The 17560-nt window shown below is 40.8% G+C and overlaps 1 protein-coding gene across 2 annotated transcripts in view; it reads right to left on the bottom strand.

The window, feature by feature from the left end:
• FRK (fyn related Src family tyrosine kinase) overlaps positions 1–17560 on the bottom strand; it is a 138169-nt gene that overhangs the window by 56643 nt on the left and 63966 nt on the right. For both annotated transcript variants that reach the window (XM_016187243.2, XM_007521056.3), the window contains exon 2: positions 13505–13626. In XM_016187243.2, coding sequence (XP_016042729.1) covers positions 13505–13626 — 122 coding nt within the window. The remainder of the gene's footprint in view (positions 1–13504; positions 13627–17560) is intronic.

Raw genomic sequence — 17560 nt, 5'->3', positions numbered from 1 at the left:
AGACAGGACTAGAATGACCACAGGAACCCAGTAAATCACCCGTGAGTACAAACACGCGTGGCTGGTGACAGAGAGGAGAGAAGGGCCTAAGGAGAGATTAAGTGACTGCTAACAGTTCGACAGTCTGTCAGTGGAGACACCACCTCCAGTCTGCTCCACCAACAAGGGGACAGCTGAAGGGAGGAAAGGACTCCCCAGAGACTCACCAAGTACAACTCTGAGTCTCCATTGCTACTACCCTCAGAATCTGGAGCAGCAACAGGGAGGGACACCAGGGCACAGAGATCTAACCGGGAAACTCAGGAGAAGACCTATACCTCGGTGGCATAGCTGAAGGGCTGTGAAAGTCTCTTTGCATAACCACTGGATTATCTCTGCCACACCCTGCTTTATCTCTTGGTCAGGAGTCATTGATTAAGCCAAGAAGCCTATTGATAGTTTAAAAGCCCTCAGGCTACCATAGCCTACAGGGGGAAAAAAAAAAAAGGCTTTTACACCACTGAACTCCAACTCAGGGATTGAAAAAACTGTTAACTTATATAAAATGGTTAAAACAACAAGAAAAAATAATGGAGACTCGAACCAGGACAAGAGTCCAGCTAAAAGTCCTCCAGAGGGCGAAGCACAAAACAACGAGTTCAACATCCAAACATTAGCTAAGGAAATAATAACAGGAGTGAGTAAAGAATTTGAAAAAATTGTAATCAGAACTGCAGGAACAACAAATAAGAATATGGAAGAAAATTCTAATAATCTCATGGTTATTAGAGAGCTGAAAGCTGAAATTGCTGAGCTAAGAAGGCAACTAGCTGAACAAGCTAAAACTGTATCAGAGCAGGGCAACAAAATAGATGAACTCCAGAAAGCAGTAGAGGCCAGAGAGAATAGAATCAATGAGGCTGAAGACAGAATTAGCAAGATTGAGGATGAATTAGAGACAACTAAAGAAGAAGTAAGAGATCTCAAAAAGAGATTAAGAGATGCTGAAAACAACAACAGAGTCCTATGGGATGACTTCAAAAGAAACAATATACGCATTATTGGCTTACCAGAGGAAGAAAGAGAAGGGGAGGAAGAAAGCGTTCTCCAGGCCATAATAGCTGAAAATTTCTCTAGTCTAGACAACACCAAAGACATAAAGATTCAAGAAACCCAGAGGGTCCCAAACAGAATTAACCCAGACCTAAAGACACCAAGACATGTCATACTTAGATTGGAAAGGAATAAGGACAAAGAAAGGATCCTCAAGGCTGCAAGAGAAAAACAAAGAGTCACCTACAAAGGAAAACCCATAAGATTAGCAGCAGACTTCTCCATACAAACACTACAGGCCAGAAGAGAATGGCAAGATATCTATCGAGTGCTCAATGAGAAAGGCTTTCAGCCAAGAATACTATATCCTGCTAGATTGTCATTCAGACTAGATGGAAGCATCAAAACCTTCTCAGACAAGCAACAGTTGAAGGAAGCAACCATCACCAAGCCTGCCTTGAAAGAAGTTCTGAAAGGTTTCCTATAAACAACCAGACCACCACAAATAGAACACATATCAAAACACTCTAAAACTCTACAAGAATGGCGTTAAAATATCTTCAATCTTTGATATCAATAAATGTGAATGGCCTGAATTCACCTATTAAAAGACACAGAGTAGGAAGATGGATCAGAAAACACAACCCAACAATATGTTGTCTACAGGAAACTCACCTAACGCGCAACAAGACAAACACAGACTTAAAGTGAAAGGATGGAAAACTATCATTCAAGCCAATGGCCCACAAAAAAGGGCAGGAACAGCTATTCTCATATCTGACATGATAGACTACCCTATGATCCTGCAATTCCTCTCCTGGGGATATATCCTAAGGAACACATAATATCTATCCAAAAAAAATCTGTGTACACATATGTTCTTGGCAGCACAATTTGTAATAGTCAAAACCTGGATGCAACCCAGGTGTCCAACAACAGATGAGTGGCTGAGCAAGTTGTGGTATATATACACAATGGAATACTACTCAGCTGTAAAAAATGGTGACTTCACCGTTTTCAGCCAATCTTGGATGGACCTTGAAAAAATCATGTTGAGTGAAATAAGTCAGAAACAGAAGGATGAATACGGGATGATTTCACTCTCAGGCCGAAGTTGAAAAACAAGATTAGAAAAGAAAACACAAGTCGAACCTGAAATGGAATTGGAGTATTACACCAAAGTAAAAGACTCTGGGGTGGGTGGGTGGGTGGGTGGGGAGAATACAGGTCCATGAAAAATGATGAATTAAATAGTGGGGGTTGTATTGTTGAATGGGAATCTGGGGAATGTTATGCATGTTAAAAAAAAAAAAAAAAAGAAGTAGAAACACAAAGCAGAAATTGACTGAGTTTGGAGTATGGCACCAAAGTAAGAAAGCAGAAGTACACTAGAGTTTGCAGTAAGTACCTCCCTAATACTTCCTCTCCACTTTTCCAAGCTTTGGGACCAGGATTGCTCAACAATTTGTTTGGCTTTGTATGTTAACTCTCTTTTCAGTCACCAGGTTCCAGGTGTCATCAGGATGCCGGCCAGACTTCCCTGGATTGAAGACCCCACCAATATGTCCTGGAGCTCAGCTTCCCCAGAGACCCACCCTACTAGGGAAAGAGAGAGGCAGACTGGGAGTATGGATCGACCAGTCAACGCCCATGTTCAGCGGTGAAGCAATTACAGAAGCCAGACCTTCTACCTTCTGCAACCCACAATGATCCTGGGTCCATGCTCCCAGAGGGATAGAGAATGGGAAAGCTATCGGGGGAGGGGGTGGGATATGGAGATTGGGCGGTGGGAATTGTGTGGAGTTGTACCCCTCCTACCCTATGGTTTTGTTAATTAATCCTTTCTTAAATAAAAAAAATAATAAAAATAAAAAAGACTTAAATTGGGGTAAGAATACTCGGCAGAGATATTCCACAGGCAGATGAGATATTGTATCCATCTGTCAACAACTATACTATATACCATTAACATCCCCCAACAATAAAAATGATAAAATAAGAAAAGTCTGGGAATGAATGAGTAATTAAAAAAAATAAATCCTGTATTGTTAGTTTTCACAGTGGCATGTCATTTCCTGATACACCACAAGAGGGAGCATAGGTTTGACTTATTGAAACTCCAGCAGCCACAGCTATAAAGATTTATTTGAATAGCAGAGTCTCTAAAGAAGAGATACACACGACCCATATAAATATGAAGAAATGGTCCACTTCAGTTATCATTAGGGAAATGTGAATTACAACCACATTGAGTTACAGTGTGCAAGGACCTAGATTCAAGCCCCTGGCCCATCCCTGCAGAGAGCTTCATGATAGGTGAAGCAGTGCTAGGTGTCTCTCTACCTCCCCCCCACTTCATTCTCAATTTATCTCTGACTCTATCCAGTGAATAACAAGTAAAAAAAATAATAATAAAACTTTAAATAAATTAAAATTTTAGAAAGCCCGCATTAAGATTTCACCTCACACATGTGTTAATGACAAGTGTAGGTGGGAATGTGGAGAAAAGGGACTCTGTTACACTACCGGTGGGAATAAACTGGTAAGACCCTATGGAAAGTAGTAGGGGGAACCCTTAATCAAACACAGATGAAATTACTTTAGGATTGAACACTACCACTCTTAGTCATGTATCTAAAAGACATGAAAATACTTCTTCTTCTAGCGTTTGCCCTTCTTCTGTAGCCAGTCAACAGCATCAGGTTGAGCCTGATGTAAAGTTTCGAGACCTCCTTTCAAGGAAGCATATAGTTGCATTGTTCACAATAGTCAAAACATGGAACTTAATTGCCCATTGAGGGATAACATGATAAAGAAACTAGAGGATATATACTCCATGGGATACTATGCTGCCATCAAAAATACTGTATCCTTTAAGACAAAACTGGAAGTGACTGTGCTTAGTAAAATCAGTAAAGAGGTAAAGACAATTACTGGATGATTTTACTCACATGTGGAATCCAGAAAACTGGAACATATTAATCTTTTTTTTTAACAGAGAAAAAGTGAAAGACCACAGCACCAAAGCTTCCTTCAGTGTGGTGGAGGCCAAGTTTGAACCTGGGTTGTGCTCATGGCAAAGCAACACACTACCCAAGTCAGTTAGTTTACCTTTACAGGTCTCTGAAATATATCAGAATACAAAAGAATAGGGGCTGGGCAGTAGGTAGCGCAGCGGGTTAACCGCACATGGCACAAAGCACAAGAACCGGCATCAGGATCCCCAGCTCCCCACTTGCAAGGGGGCTTTTTGCAAGCGGTGAAGCAGGTCTGCAGGTGTCAATCTTTCTCTCCCCCTCTCTGTTTTCCCCTCCTCTCTCCATTTCTCTCTGTCCTAGCCAGCAACAACAACAGCTATAACAACAATAACAACCACAACAAAGGCAACAACAAGGGCAACAAAATGGGAAAAATAGCCTCAGGAGCAGTGGATTCATGGTGCAGGCACCGAGCCCCAGTGATAACACTGGAGGCAAAAAAAAAAAAAATACAAAAGAACAAGAGGACGAGGAGAGGGAGAGAAGGAGGAAGGGGAGGAGAAGTCAGCAACCCTCCTGTCTCTATGATGTTATCAGTATTGTTGGTGGTTATCATTGAGAGGGTGGGGGCACAGAACGGTGGTGGTGGGTGTAGCTTGGGTCTATACCCTATAATCTTACAATCCTGTAAGCCACTATTAAATCACTAAATTAAAAAAAGTAGAGATGAAATATTAATCCCCCAATAAAGGAAAAAATTAAAATAAAATAAAAAAAGAGTAGAGAGCAGAATACGAAGCCAGTATACAGCTTTGGTTTTAAAATGAAAGTACGCATACAGCATCAGACAATGTTCACGTTTGTACAGATACCCTATGAAATACACTGTAGTCAGGCTAAATTTTAGCACATTTTTTAATAATGACACAGGCTCAAACACAGGACTCTACAATGTAAGACATTTGCTGTACTAGGTGAGTTACCCTCCAGGCTTCAGCCAAGCTTTGGAAAAGAAAATGTAGATGTGTTGATCTGTAGGATTCCTGGAGAAGGTAGGAAGAGGGAAGGAAAAGGAGAAGGAGGCGAAGGACAAATGGGGGCGTGCAAAATAGAATACAAGTGCTCTAAAGAATTCTGTGGTTTTGTGGTAGCGCAGCGGGTTAAGCGCCTGTGGTGCAAAGCGCAAGGACCAGTATGAGGATCCCGGTTCCAACCCCAGGCTCCTCACCTCAGGGGAGTCGCTTCACAGGCGGTGAAGCAGATCTCAAGTGTCTATCTTTCTCTCCCCCTCTGTCTTCCCTTCCTCTCTCCATTTCTTTCTGTCCTATCTAACAATGACAGCAGCAATAACAACAATAATAACTACGACAACAATTTAAAAAACAAGGGCAACAAAAGGGAAAATAAAAAATAAAAAGAATTCTGTGGTTTTGAGGGCAGGGTGGTGATACACTCAGTGAAGTGCACATGTTACTGTACACAAGGACCTGGGTTCAAGCCCCCAGTCTCCATCTGAAGGGTCAAAGTTTCACAAGAGGTAGAGCAGTTTTGTAGGGGTCTCTTTCTCTCTCCTCCTCTCCCCCCTTCCTCTAAAATATCTCTGTCTCTTTAATGAATGAGTAAAAAATGATGTTTTAAAAAGAATATCGTAGCTTCTATAAATGCCAGTCATTGATTTTCAGTAAGACAGAGATCAGTGCCCTAAAGGGTTTGTTCTGTATATCTGTGTATCTATTTGTGGGTATAGATATATAACTACATAACATAACACTAACTTAACTTTATAGTGTAGTTAAGACATTTGAAACGTAATCTATCAATAATAATGGTAAGAAAAAGCAGCCTACACATAACTCACTAAAGAAGCCAGTTGCTATTACAGGCAATGATATTTGCAATTAAGCTGAACACAACTAAATTATGACTTTAATTAAAAGACATTTTCTAAGATGGCAACAACACATTTAAAATTTAATACAGTTGATATGAGCTACTGGAGTTATTAACATAAAATTTTCTTTCTGCAGCAATGTGCACTTTTTCAAAAGCAAAATATCTTAACCAATATCAATGTTCTCCCAGAATGCTTAGAAGTTCTACTGCATAATAGTTTATGGAATGTTTTTTTTCCAGTCACTTAATAACTTTCCCCTACACTTGGGCTACACAATTGTGTTTACATTTATGGTTAATAGTAATAGAATTACTGGCAAATCCTTTTGGCTATAATGTCCACATTAATTTTTTAAAAATATTTGTTTTATTTATTTATTCCCTTTTGTTGCCCTTGTTGTTTTATTGTTGTAGTTATTATTGTTGTTGTCGTTGTTGGATAGGACAGAGAGAAATGGAGAGAGGAGGGGAAGACAGAGAGGAGGAGAGAAAGATAGACACCTGCAGACCTGCTTCACCGCCTGTGAAGCAACTCCCCTGCAGGTGGGGAGCCGGGTTCGAACCGGGATCCTTATGCCGGTCCTTGTGCTTTGCGCCACCTGCGCTTAACCCACTGCGCTACAGCCCGACTCCCCACATTAATTTTTAAATGAAGAACAAGTACACGTCAATGAGTTTGCATCAGATTAAGATGAGTCAGCAGATAATGAAAAGTTGGGAGCGATCACAGCAACACAATGGCTGGTGAAAAGTGAGCTGTTTCTGAACACTATGTTAGTCAGATCAGGAGGACCATACTCCAAGTAATATCCTTCCTTCAACTTCTCTCTTCTAGAAAATTCTTATTACTTGGAAACAACCAACTTGTCAAGGTGAGAAATTATTTTTCTAAAATAAGTCTGAAATATAGCAAGTAGGATTATTTGTAATCTTACATTGTCTTAGCTTCCGAGATCCCGAAAAATTGATGTGGCCCTGATAACTTTCCTCCTGGATGAGTGCAGGGTAAGTGTTTGAGCATCTCCTACCTCTACAAAATTGAGACAGAGGTGGGCTGGGCGGTTAAGCACACAGGGAGCAAAGTGCAAAGACCCATGCAAGGATGCTGGTTCAAGCCCCTGGTCACCCATGTGCAGGGGGTTGCCACAAGCGGTGACGCAGGTCTGCAGGTGTCTATCTTTTTCTCCCCATTTTGTCTTTCCCTCCTCTCTCTATTTCTCCCTGTCCTAGCCAACAACAACAACGATAAACAAGGGCAACAAATGGGAAAAAATAGCCTCCAGGAGCAGTGGATTCGGAGCCCCAGTGATAACCATGGAGTGGAGGGGGAAAAAAAAGAATTGAGATAGAGAAGATGGGTGAAACAGAATCAGCAAAAGTGAGCAGGGAAAATAGCACAATGGTTGTACAAAAAGACTTTTATGACTGAGGTCTGAGGTCCCATGTTCAAACCCCTGTACCACCAGAAGTCAGAGGCGAGCAGCTCTCTGGTAAGAAGAGAAGATGGGTGGAAGGAGAAGAGAGGAGGGGAGGGAGAGTGTAGGGGAAGAAGAGGAGGTGGTATGGGAGGGGAAGGTTAGGAGGGGAGGAAAGGAGAGGGCAAGAGGAGAGGAGGGGAGAAGGAAGAGAAGGAGAAGGGGGGAGGGGAACACACACATACACTCACCTACCGGCACTACCCTCCACTCCACAAAATACCAGATATACTTACAAATCTGTGCAGTAGTCTTGCAGAAAGAATAATTCTACCCATAGAACTGCCCTGTAATACAAATTGGTACAGAACTACCTTCTCTATGAACATCTGCTTTTCTCCCTTCTTTGCCTACTGCTCTCTTATCCCACAAGATGATATTATTATACACCTCCTGCTGACTGAGTGCAGGGATGGTCCATCCTGTCTGTGCTTCCCTTTATTTAACAAAGACAGGCCACATAACAAGCAATATGCCTCACCCTAAGAATCCTTGATAGATGCCTTTTTAATGCGTGTTCTTACTGTAGTCATTGTTCAGCTATCTTCAATGTAATATTATTTACTCTTGAACGGGTTTCATGGCAGATAAGCCTGGGGCTTCCTCGACTACCTTGGAGATTCTCTACATGCTCAGTTGCCTAGAATGAAATTGTAATGTGCAATTCAAATCCTTTCTGAAAAAAAACTCAAGTTTGACCACCAAAGTGCATTTTTATAAGGCATACTTTAAACAACAATGAAAATGCACATAGATAGCAAACACAAATTAACATTGATGATAATAGTTAACAACCATTTTCTTGAAAGAAACAGACTGGAGTCAAGGAACAGCTAACCCAGCTGACATGCACTCATAATTTTGTCTTCAGAAAAATAATTCAGTGCCAATGACAAATAACAGTGGGACCACTAAAACTACCTGTCATGAATCTAACGAAGACAGATTCTCTGACTACTACGTATAATATATAATATCAAAAGCACTGCTGTAATTCACAGCTAATTAGTGTCTTGCCATTATGAGAGCTGTCATGAACCTAACTCTCTCTCCAGATCTACTCAGACCTCACAAGAGCCAGCAGCCTTGCAAGGATCACAAGAAGCCAATTAGCACCCACCCCAACCCTGGGCTTCTGCTTCTCAGCCTTGCACCAGCATCAATAAATCACGCTCCCTCATGAAGCTCCTCTCTGACAGCCGCGTGCCATTGGCCGCCCAAGGAATAAAGACAATACTTGGAAGGAAAACTCATGTGGGAAAGACAGAGATAGAAAACGGATATTATCTGCCTCCCTTGAGCAGGACAGCAGTCAGCAAAATTGAAGACCATCAATTCTGACTGATTAAGGAAACAACTGTGCTAAGAAAGAAATCCATGAAGGGTATACCCTGAAAATCTTTAGTCGTCATCAGCAGCCAGCAGTATGGCTTGCTTGTTTTAATACAGATATATTAAAGACCTTTTTCTTTTTCATTTTTCTCCTGCATAGTCAGTCCTCCCTCTGACTAATAAGAAAAATCTCCTTTCGGTTGAACATCATGGTCTTCATCTACTTCGTCCACCAGTGAATGCACAGCAATCAGATAATTTGTTTAAGAGACTCCAAATTGTTTGACTTCTTTGAAAAAGAATCTCTAGTGATATGCTGGTCTCTAAGTAAGGCCTGCAAAGCTTCCTAAATCCATAAGCAAACTCCAGAGTATTCTCAGCCCACGATAACCAATGTACTTGCAATTTTCTTTTAAGCCTGTAAAGCTGTTTTGTTCCTTAATATTCTACTTGGAGAGTGTTATGAATGATCACCATAGCCCAAGCTTTATTCAAAGACACGACCCAGGTCATTCTACTCTTACTTCATTTTCCTCCTAAAAAATCTTCTATATTTTAATGCTAATCTAAAATCCTCTAATTACTCCTTTAATTAATCCATCTCCTAACTCAACAATGAAAACTTAGCTGATCTATTACTGTTGACAAAGGTAAATAAATGTAGCTGCATTTAAAGCAGTAATTGTCTTAACAATTCTTACAATCAAAATACATGTTTCCAATAGATTTTCATTATATCATTTGCTTCTCTGAATATAATATTCTCAATATTCTCAAGGAAATCTTCAGATATTTATCTCTAAGGATGTCCAATGTGTGTTTTAGGATAACAAAATAACCAAAAGTTAATTACAATGTACAAAACTATAAAAAAAATAGGGAAAATAAATTATGACACTTATACAATAAAAAATCATGACTAGTGGTTTCTAAAAATAATGAAGTGGAGGAATATTAAAAGGTTTGCAAAATGGTTCACAGGATAACAAAAGGCAGGAGTAAAAATAAGGAAGTTCAGATCTCTAGTACACATGGGTATCCATGTGCATATGAACTTTTGTGTGTTCATGCACATGTATATTTACATTGACATGTACACATCTTATTTGTCTCCAAGATAATCTCAACTTGGTACATCAAGTACTTGGTTCATCAGATCCAAATACTTGCCAGAAAAATCTATGTCTGTAGATACCTTCCAAGGGTGATATTCTACATTTCCTGCTTTGAGTTTTTTTTCTTCAGATTACTTTCATAATCATCAAAATAAAAAGTATTAAGTCTTAAAAATCCATTGTTTCATCTGAACTCAGGTCAGGGCAAAGTTTCCAGTATAGGTGAGCTCACTTGGATAATGTGTTTGTCTTGTCGTACACTTAAGTCAGGTTCAAGTCCAGTCCCCACAGCAATGAAGACAGTTTCAGCACTGTGATGTCTTTCCTTCTCTGTCTCTGTCTCTTTCTATCTAAAATATGTTGACCTGGAGCAGCAAAGCCCAAGTTTAAGAAAGAGAGAAAGAGAAAGAAAGAAAGAAAGAAAGAAAGAAAGAAAGAAAGGAAGGAAGGAAGGAAGGAAGGAAGGAAGGAAGGAAGGGAGAGAGAGAGAAAGAGAAAGAAAGAAGAAAGGAGGGAAAAAGAAAAGAAAGAGAGAGAGAAAGAAAGAAAAGAAAGTAAGTAAGTAAGTGAGGCGCAGTGGGGATGTGGGTGATGGCACACCCAGTTAAGCACACATAGTATGAAGCACTATGTGTGGATCCTGGTTTGAGTCCCTGGCTCCCAACCAGCAGGGTGAGTCGCTTCACATAAAAACTGCAGCAAAGGTGGGTGCGAGGAATCACATCACTGCAAGACTGGCCAGCTCCTCATGGGGCGCGAGCGCTTCCACACTACGCTCATCCTCTCTGGCATTATGCTATTCCACTGCAGAATACTGTGCCCCAGGATGGTTCCGTAGCCCCCATGTCCACTTGGTCGATTCCGAATTATATTCCTCCATGAGGATCATTTCTGGAACCATCCGTTCCACCCCGGTTCCATGGCTGCCAGTTCTTAGCAACATCGCCCCGCCAGATATTCGTCGGGATGCGGCATCATCTAAGTTCATTTCCCACGTCTACGCTCGACCGGACCTGCCAATATACGCGGAGATCTTCGCCCACCCTGTCCAACGCTTGAAGTCTCGTCACCCAATCTGGTCCCCTACGCCTACACTGAACTTCTCTGTTCCAGACTCTTGGAAACAGAGCTGGCAGTCAGCTGAGGTAAAGAACAGACACCTCATCACAGACCCCTGCGAGCGTCAACCCGGCTTTGACCTAGCACGTTATGATCGGGCCCTCCTCAATCGCTATCGAACAGGCCATGGCCGGTGCGCCGCTATGTTCCATCGCTGGGGAGCCAGAGACGACCTGAACTGCCCCTGCGGCTCCAGACAGACTATGACCCACATAGTCAACGACTGCCACCTCTCCAGATTCAAAGGAGGTCTCAAAACTTTACATCAGGCTCAACCTGATGCTGTTGACTGGCTACGGAACAAGGGCAAACGCTAGAAGAAGAAGCAGTGAAGCAGGTCTGCAGGTGTCTATCTCTTTCTCTCCCCATATCTATCTTCACCTCCCCTCTCAAATTTCTTTCTGTCCTAACCAAAAATAAATAAATAAATAAATAAATAAATAAATAAATAAATAAAAAAAAAAGGCCTCAGGAGCCAGCAATAAACCTGGAGGCAAAAAAAAAAAACAAAAAACTAAGAGATCAGAGGGAGGGAGGGAAAAAGGGAGAAAGGAAAGGCTGGCTAGGGAGAGGTAAAGGGGAGGAAGAAAGGAAGAAAGAGAACTGATCCACTATTACACCTTGGTGGCTATTCTGTCTTCCAGCTCAGTGAATCATACACAACAAGGCACATACAGATCATATTTAATAAACATTTATTGCAGGGAAACAAGGACACATGGAAGGAAATGTTCTTCCCTTAGAAGGTTTACTTCTAGTTGGAAATAAAAATAATTTTTTTAAAAAAATCAACAAGCTGCTTTAAGGATGATATAACACAAATGGCAGGCCCAGACAGTACAGAGGTGAGAGGACAAGGAGGAAGAAAGGTCTTGCTGCAAGATGAACTGAAGCCGGGACTTTTTAAGAAAGAGCATGTGTAGCACTGCAGCGTCCAAAGACAGCAGATTGTGTAAGGCAGTGACATGTATGTAAACACCTGCAATTTTTAAAAATATTTTATTGATTAATGAGAAAGGAGGAGAGAGAAAAAACCAGACATCACTCTGGTACATGTACTGCCTGGGATTGAACTCAAGACCTCATGCTTGAGAGTCCAATCACAGTGGATACACTGTGCCACCTCCCAGACCGCAAACACCTGCAATTTTTAAAGATAAATCTGGAGCCAGCTGTCAACACACCCAGTTCAGGCCCCTGGTCACCATGTTCAGGGGGAAAGCTTCATGAGTAGGGAAGCAGGGCTGTAGGCATCTCTCTGTTTCTCTATCTCCCTCTCTCTCTCTCTCTCTTTCTCTCTACCTCCCCCTCCCTTCTTGATTTCTGGCTCTCTCTATCTAATAAATAAAGAAAAGAAAATAATAACAATAATAATAAATCAAATTATAAAAGAATAAGAAGCCTAAAATGAATAAATAAATAATAAAGATAAATCTTAGGTTTGATGTGCTTCTTTCTCTCCAGGAGAGAGTAAATCAATCTTGTATTTAACTCTCAGCTGAAAATTTTTTATGTCATGGGGTTAATTATATGCATTTGCACTCAATATTTCAGGTCATTTTCTGTTTACTAGACAAAGGTATGTGAAAGGCAACAGAAAAAAAATTCTATTGCAGCAAGATCAATTTTGACAACAGTCTGTTTTTTTTTTTTTTTTTTGGTTTTTTTTTTGCTTCTTCTCATTGTCTCTCTAGAAGGATAGATGTTAGATCACTGTAAAAATGAGAAAATGCAGCCAGGTTCATGTTCGCATTTTATATCAAAGTGTATTTGAAATTGTTTATGGTGATTTTTAGCCATAAGTAGGCTTTTTTTTTTTTTTGCTAACTTCTATGTTACTCTTGTATGTAACCTGTATGTTCAATTTTGCTACCTTCTGGGGATAAGAAATAAGAAAAATTTAGGGTCCGCAAGGTAGCTCACATGAATAGTGCTCTGAGTTTGTCAAGCACACAATGACCCTGATTCAGGCCCCGCTGCCACCACACGGGGAGAAGTTTCAGTGCTGCTGTGGTGTTTTTCTTTCTGTCTCTTTCTCTGAAAAAAGTTGGGCTGCAGCAGTGAAGCACCAGTGGCAATGGAAAAGAGAGAAAAAAAAAAAAAGAAGGAAGAAATTTAAAGTTATGGGACATATCCTCAACAAACTATTGCTCAGCAATTACAAAAAGATGATATTGTGTTCTTTGGGATAAAAATGAATGGGATTGAAGAAAATAATGCTTAGTGAAGCGAGTAAGGAGGTGAAGGACAACTACAGAATGATTTCCCTGATATGGGGAATATAGACGCATGTGGAAAAAAATGTCCACCTATTTCCAAGACTGTGGGAGAACTATGACAGTTATCTACGGGGATGGGGATGGACACACACACCATTGGTGACAGGAGCGGTGAAATAAGTAAATAAATGATCTCTGTGGTCACAGAAACACTAAACAGCCAACAATAATAATAATAAACAGGAAGAAAGTTAAAATTAACATCTTCATATTCACAAAGCAAGTTCTTAACTACAGATTCTCCCATATTCATATTGAAATCATCCAAACAATGCCCATACCTGAAAGAGAGAAATCTCCCTTCTGGCTCTCACTTTCTCTGACTAGAAAAGCACCATTCTCGTTTTGTCTGTGTAATAGTTGTTTCTCTGCATCAGCCCTCTTGATTGCTCCAAAGAACCACCTAAAAGGAGAGATATGTAAACGTAAATTAGCCAACCAATATTCTTTTTTTTTTACTTCTTTTTTTTTTTTTCTGTCTCCAGGTTATCACAGGAGGAGCTCCGTGCCTGCACTACGAATACACTGCTCCTGGAGGCCATTTTTTCCCTTTTGTTGTCCTTGTGTTTATCGTTGTTGTTATTGCTGTCATTGTTGTTGGATAGGCAGATAGAAATCGAGAGGAGGGGAAAACAGAGAGGGAAAGAGAAAGACACCTGTGGACCTGCTTCACCACGTGTGAAGAAACCACTCTGCAGGTGGGGAGCCGGGGGCTCAAACCGGGATTCTTGTGCGGTTCCTTGAGCTTCGAGCCATGTGCACTTAACCTCTGTGCTACTGCCCGGCTCCCTCAAATTCATTTTTTAAGGATTAAGAAGTTTGGCAAGAAGTCAGGTTCAGGCTCAGGGGCAAAAAGAAAAAGGAAAAAAAAAAACTAGTATAGCCACAGGCCCTTAGGAATTTAACCAAAATATGTCTACTAGCTATCTACAAAATGGAGGACCCCCCTCCCCAACTCTTCATCTGCACTATTCCAGCCCTTAGGTCCATGCTTGGTCAACAATTTGTTTGGCTTTGTATGTTAACTCTCTTGTCAACCACCAGGTTCCAGATGCTAGCATGATGGCAACCAGACTTTCCTAGACAGACAACCCCACGGATATGTCCTAGAGCTCCGCTTCCCCAGAGCCCTTCCCCACTAGGAAAACAGAGAGACAGGCTGGAAGTATAGATCGATCTGTCAACACCCATGTTCAGCGGGGAAGCAATTACAGAAGCCAGACCTTCCACCTTCTGCATCCCACAATGACCTTGGGTCCATGCTGCCAGAGGGTTACAGAATAGGAAAGCTACGAGGGGAGGGAATGGTATACAGAGTTCTGGTGGTGGGAATTGTGTGAAGTTCTACCCCTCTTATCCTATGGTTTTGTCAGTGTTTCCTTTTTATAAATAAAAAATAAAAATAAAAAAATAAAAAAGAAGTTCGGCAAGAAAATATTCTCACATCAGAGATTTTTTTAATTATTATTATTTTAGTGAAATTGTCACAGTCATTAGTGATGCTTTCTGACAATTCAAATGTTTTTCAAGATTCCATAACCCTCAGAAGTATTTTTTTTTAATTAGAAAACAGAATTTGATTCTGGCTGTCACATCCCTTCATATACCTCCTTCTATCTAAGCGGCCCTGTCTACTCCTCCCATCAGATCTAAACAACCACAGTGGGCCTGCCACCTGCCTGACATGCTAATGCTCTAAAATGACTCATTATCACCTTCCAGCTAGATGTTCATCTCCTAGGTGTAGGCAGCAAATATTCCAGTCAACATGTTCATATAGCTCACAATTAAGTGCTGACGACTAAATATGATTTATCGGGTGGCATGCTGAATAGAATGCACACATTTCCATGCACAAAGATGCAGGTTTAAGTCTCTTTCAGCCCCCCTTAAAGGACAGGAGCTTCCTGAGCAGTGGAGCAGTGCTGCAGTTCTTTCTCCCTCCAGCCTACTGCCTCTAATGCTCTATCAAAGAGAAAGAAAAAAAAAATGACTATCAAAACTGAGAGAACTGATATGCAGGCACCAAGCCACTACCATAAATCTGGTAGCCACAGAGTTATTTATCTTGTCATTCTTTCCTTTCTTTCCTTACCTCCATCACCATCTCACCATAATCTGAGAAATTTTAATGTTTAGAAGGAATCTATGAATGCAAAACAAAACTTGCATGGGTGAAGATGTCATGTGAAAAATTATTTCTTCTTGTGGTCCAGGAGGTGGTGCACAGCACATGTACCGGAGTGATGTCTGGTTCTTTCTCTCTCTCCTGTCTTTCTCATTAATAAATAAATAAAAATCTTTTTTAAATTTTCATTTATTATTTATTTTGTTGTTAAAATATCTTATTTATGTTTGTTTGGGACAGAGGCCGAGAGAAATTAAGAGGGAAAGAGTAGATAGAGATGGAGTGAGAGAGAGACCTGCAGCACTGCTTCACCACACATGAAGCTTTCCCCTGCAGTTAGGGACTGTGAGGCTTGAAAATTTATCCAGGAAAATGATACCAAAGTACACACATGTTAAGTGGAGAAATGGCTCAGCTGGTAAAGTACTGGACTCTGGTGCCTGAGGCTATCAGTTTAATCTCCAGCTCTGCTTGTACCAGAGTGCTACTTTGGCTTTTCTCTCTTCTGCCTCATCTTAAACTTTCTCTTTCTCTTATATGTAGTATTTTAGAGCATACACACACACACACACACACACACATACATACATATATATAATCGGTATTAAACATAATAACTGTATTACAGTATCATACTTGCCATAAGAGAATACCTGATTAAGAATAAACAAAAAAGAAAAGGCTTAGGGGCCAGGTGGTGGCACACCTGATTGAGTGCACATGTTACAGCGCACAAGGACCCAGGTTCAAGACCCCGGTCCCCACCTGCAGAGGAGTGGTGAAGCAGTGCTGTAGGTGTCTCTCTGTCTCTTTTCCTCTCTATCCCCCCTTCCCTCTTGATTTCTGGCTGTCTCTACCCAATAAATAAAGGTAATAAAAAAATTAATAAAAAAAGAAAAGGCTTAAAATAGGTTATGACCTAGTAAAAGGAAATTCTTCTACAGAAGAAAACAGAATAATAAGTATCATGCCTGTCCTGAATGAAAGAAGTATATGATTCAAGTCTAAGTTTATTTGCAGACATTCATGGACTATCTAGTAGGCTTAAATTCTGTGGGTGGAGGAGATAACATCATTATTATGCAAACAATTTTCATTTAAACGCAGCTCCTGCAAAGTAAAAATATGTTTTACTTGCTGAATTGTCTCTCAGTCCCCTCTGAGAGTTTCTAATCTGTCTTTCATTAAGACTATTAGAGATGTGCTTGAGTGTCAGTCCATTTTATGTTGGAAGGGCCACACAATTTCACCAGGGGGGTAGTGGATGTCCTCTTTAGATCAATCTGACTGTTGTCCTGAAAGCCCGCTGAGCTTGGGTAGGGGTAGTCTTTGCCTCAGAGGTCTGGGGTGCAGTTCCTTTGAGAATGTAACTTCTAAGAATAGGACACAAAGCTATCATGGAGTCATCTGGGTGCCTTCAAACAAGATGAAGCCAGAGGTATGTTGTTGGGAACCTTGTTCCCTTGGAGAAAGGCACACAGGATCTCTAGCACTGATGGTGCCCTTGTTCCAACCTGCTGGCTGTGAGCTTGCTCCCTCACACTTCTGGACACACATGAAAACAGCACACTAATTCAGAAGAGTGTGTACCGCATCCCAGCCTCCCCAGTGTCACTAAGTTATTTTTCTAAAAGAGCAGCAAACATATCCTCAATTTGAATACAATCGTCCAAGAGCTACCATGACTCAGCAAAAAATTAAGCTGAGGCACCATCTGCTCTTGACCTAGAAACAGTCTAATCTATTAGCAGTGAAATATGTACTTTATTGCTTTTAGACGAACAATAAAATCAAGAAAGACCAAAAAAATGTATGGATCGACCTGTCCACACTCATGTTCAGCGGGGAAGCAATTACAGAAGCCAGACCTTCCACCTTCTACACCCATAATGACCCTGGGTCCATACTCCCAGGAGGTTAAAGAATAGGAAAGCTATCAGGGGAGGGGATGGGATACGAAGATCTGGTGGTGGGAATTGTACCCCTCCTATCCTATGGTCTTCCCAGTGTTTCCATTTTATGAATAAATATTTTTTTTAAAATGTATGTGTTTGATACCAGGTCACGCTTATACTCAATAATAGAACTTGGCTTAGGAGAACTAATAAAGAAGGAATTAATTATACACTTGGTTTTTAAATATACTGGATTTGCAGGCGCTAAGGGCAGTGAATATGTGAACCAGATCTCACTCTCAATGCTTGTATTG

Source organism: Erinaceus europaeus, chromosome 4 (assembly GCF_950295315.1).
Source record: "Erinaceus europaeus chromosome 4, mEriEur2.1, whole genome shotgun sequence".
Lineage (NCBI taxonomy): Eukaryota > Metazoa > Chordata > Mammalia > Eulipotyphla > Erinaceidae > Erinaceus > Erinaceus europaeus.
This window is presented reverse-complemented; position numbering and strand designations above follow the sequence as displayed.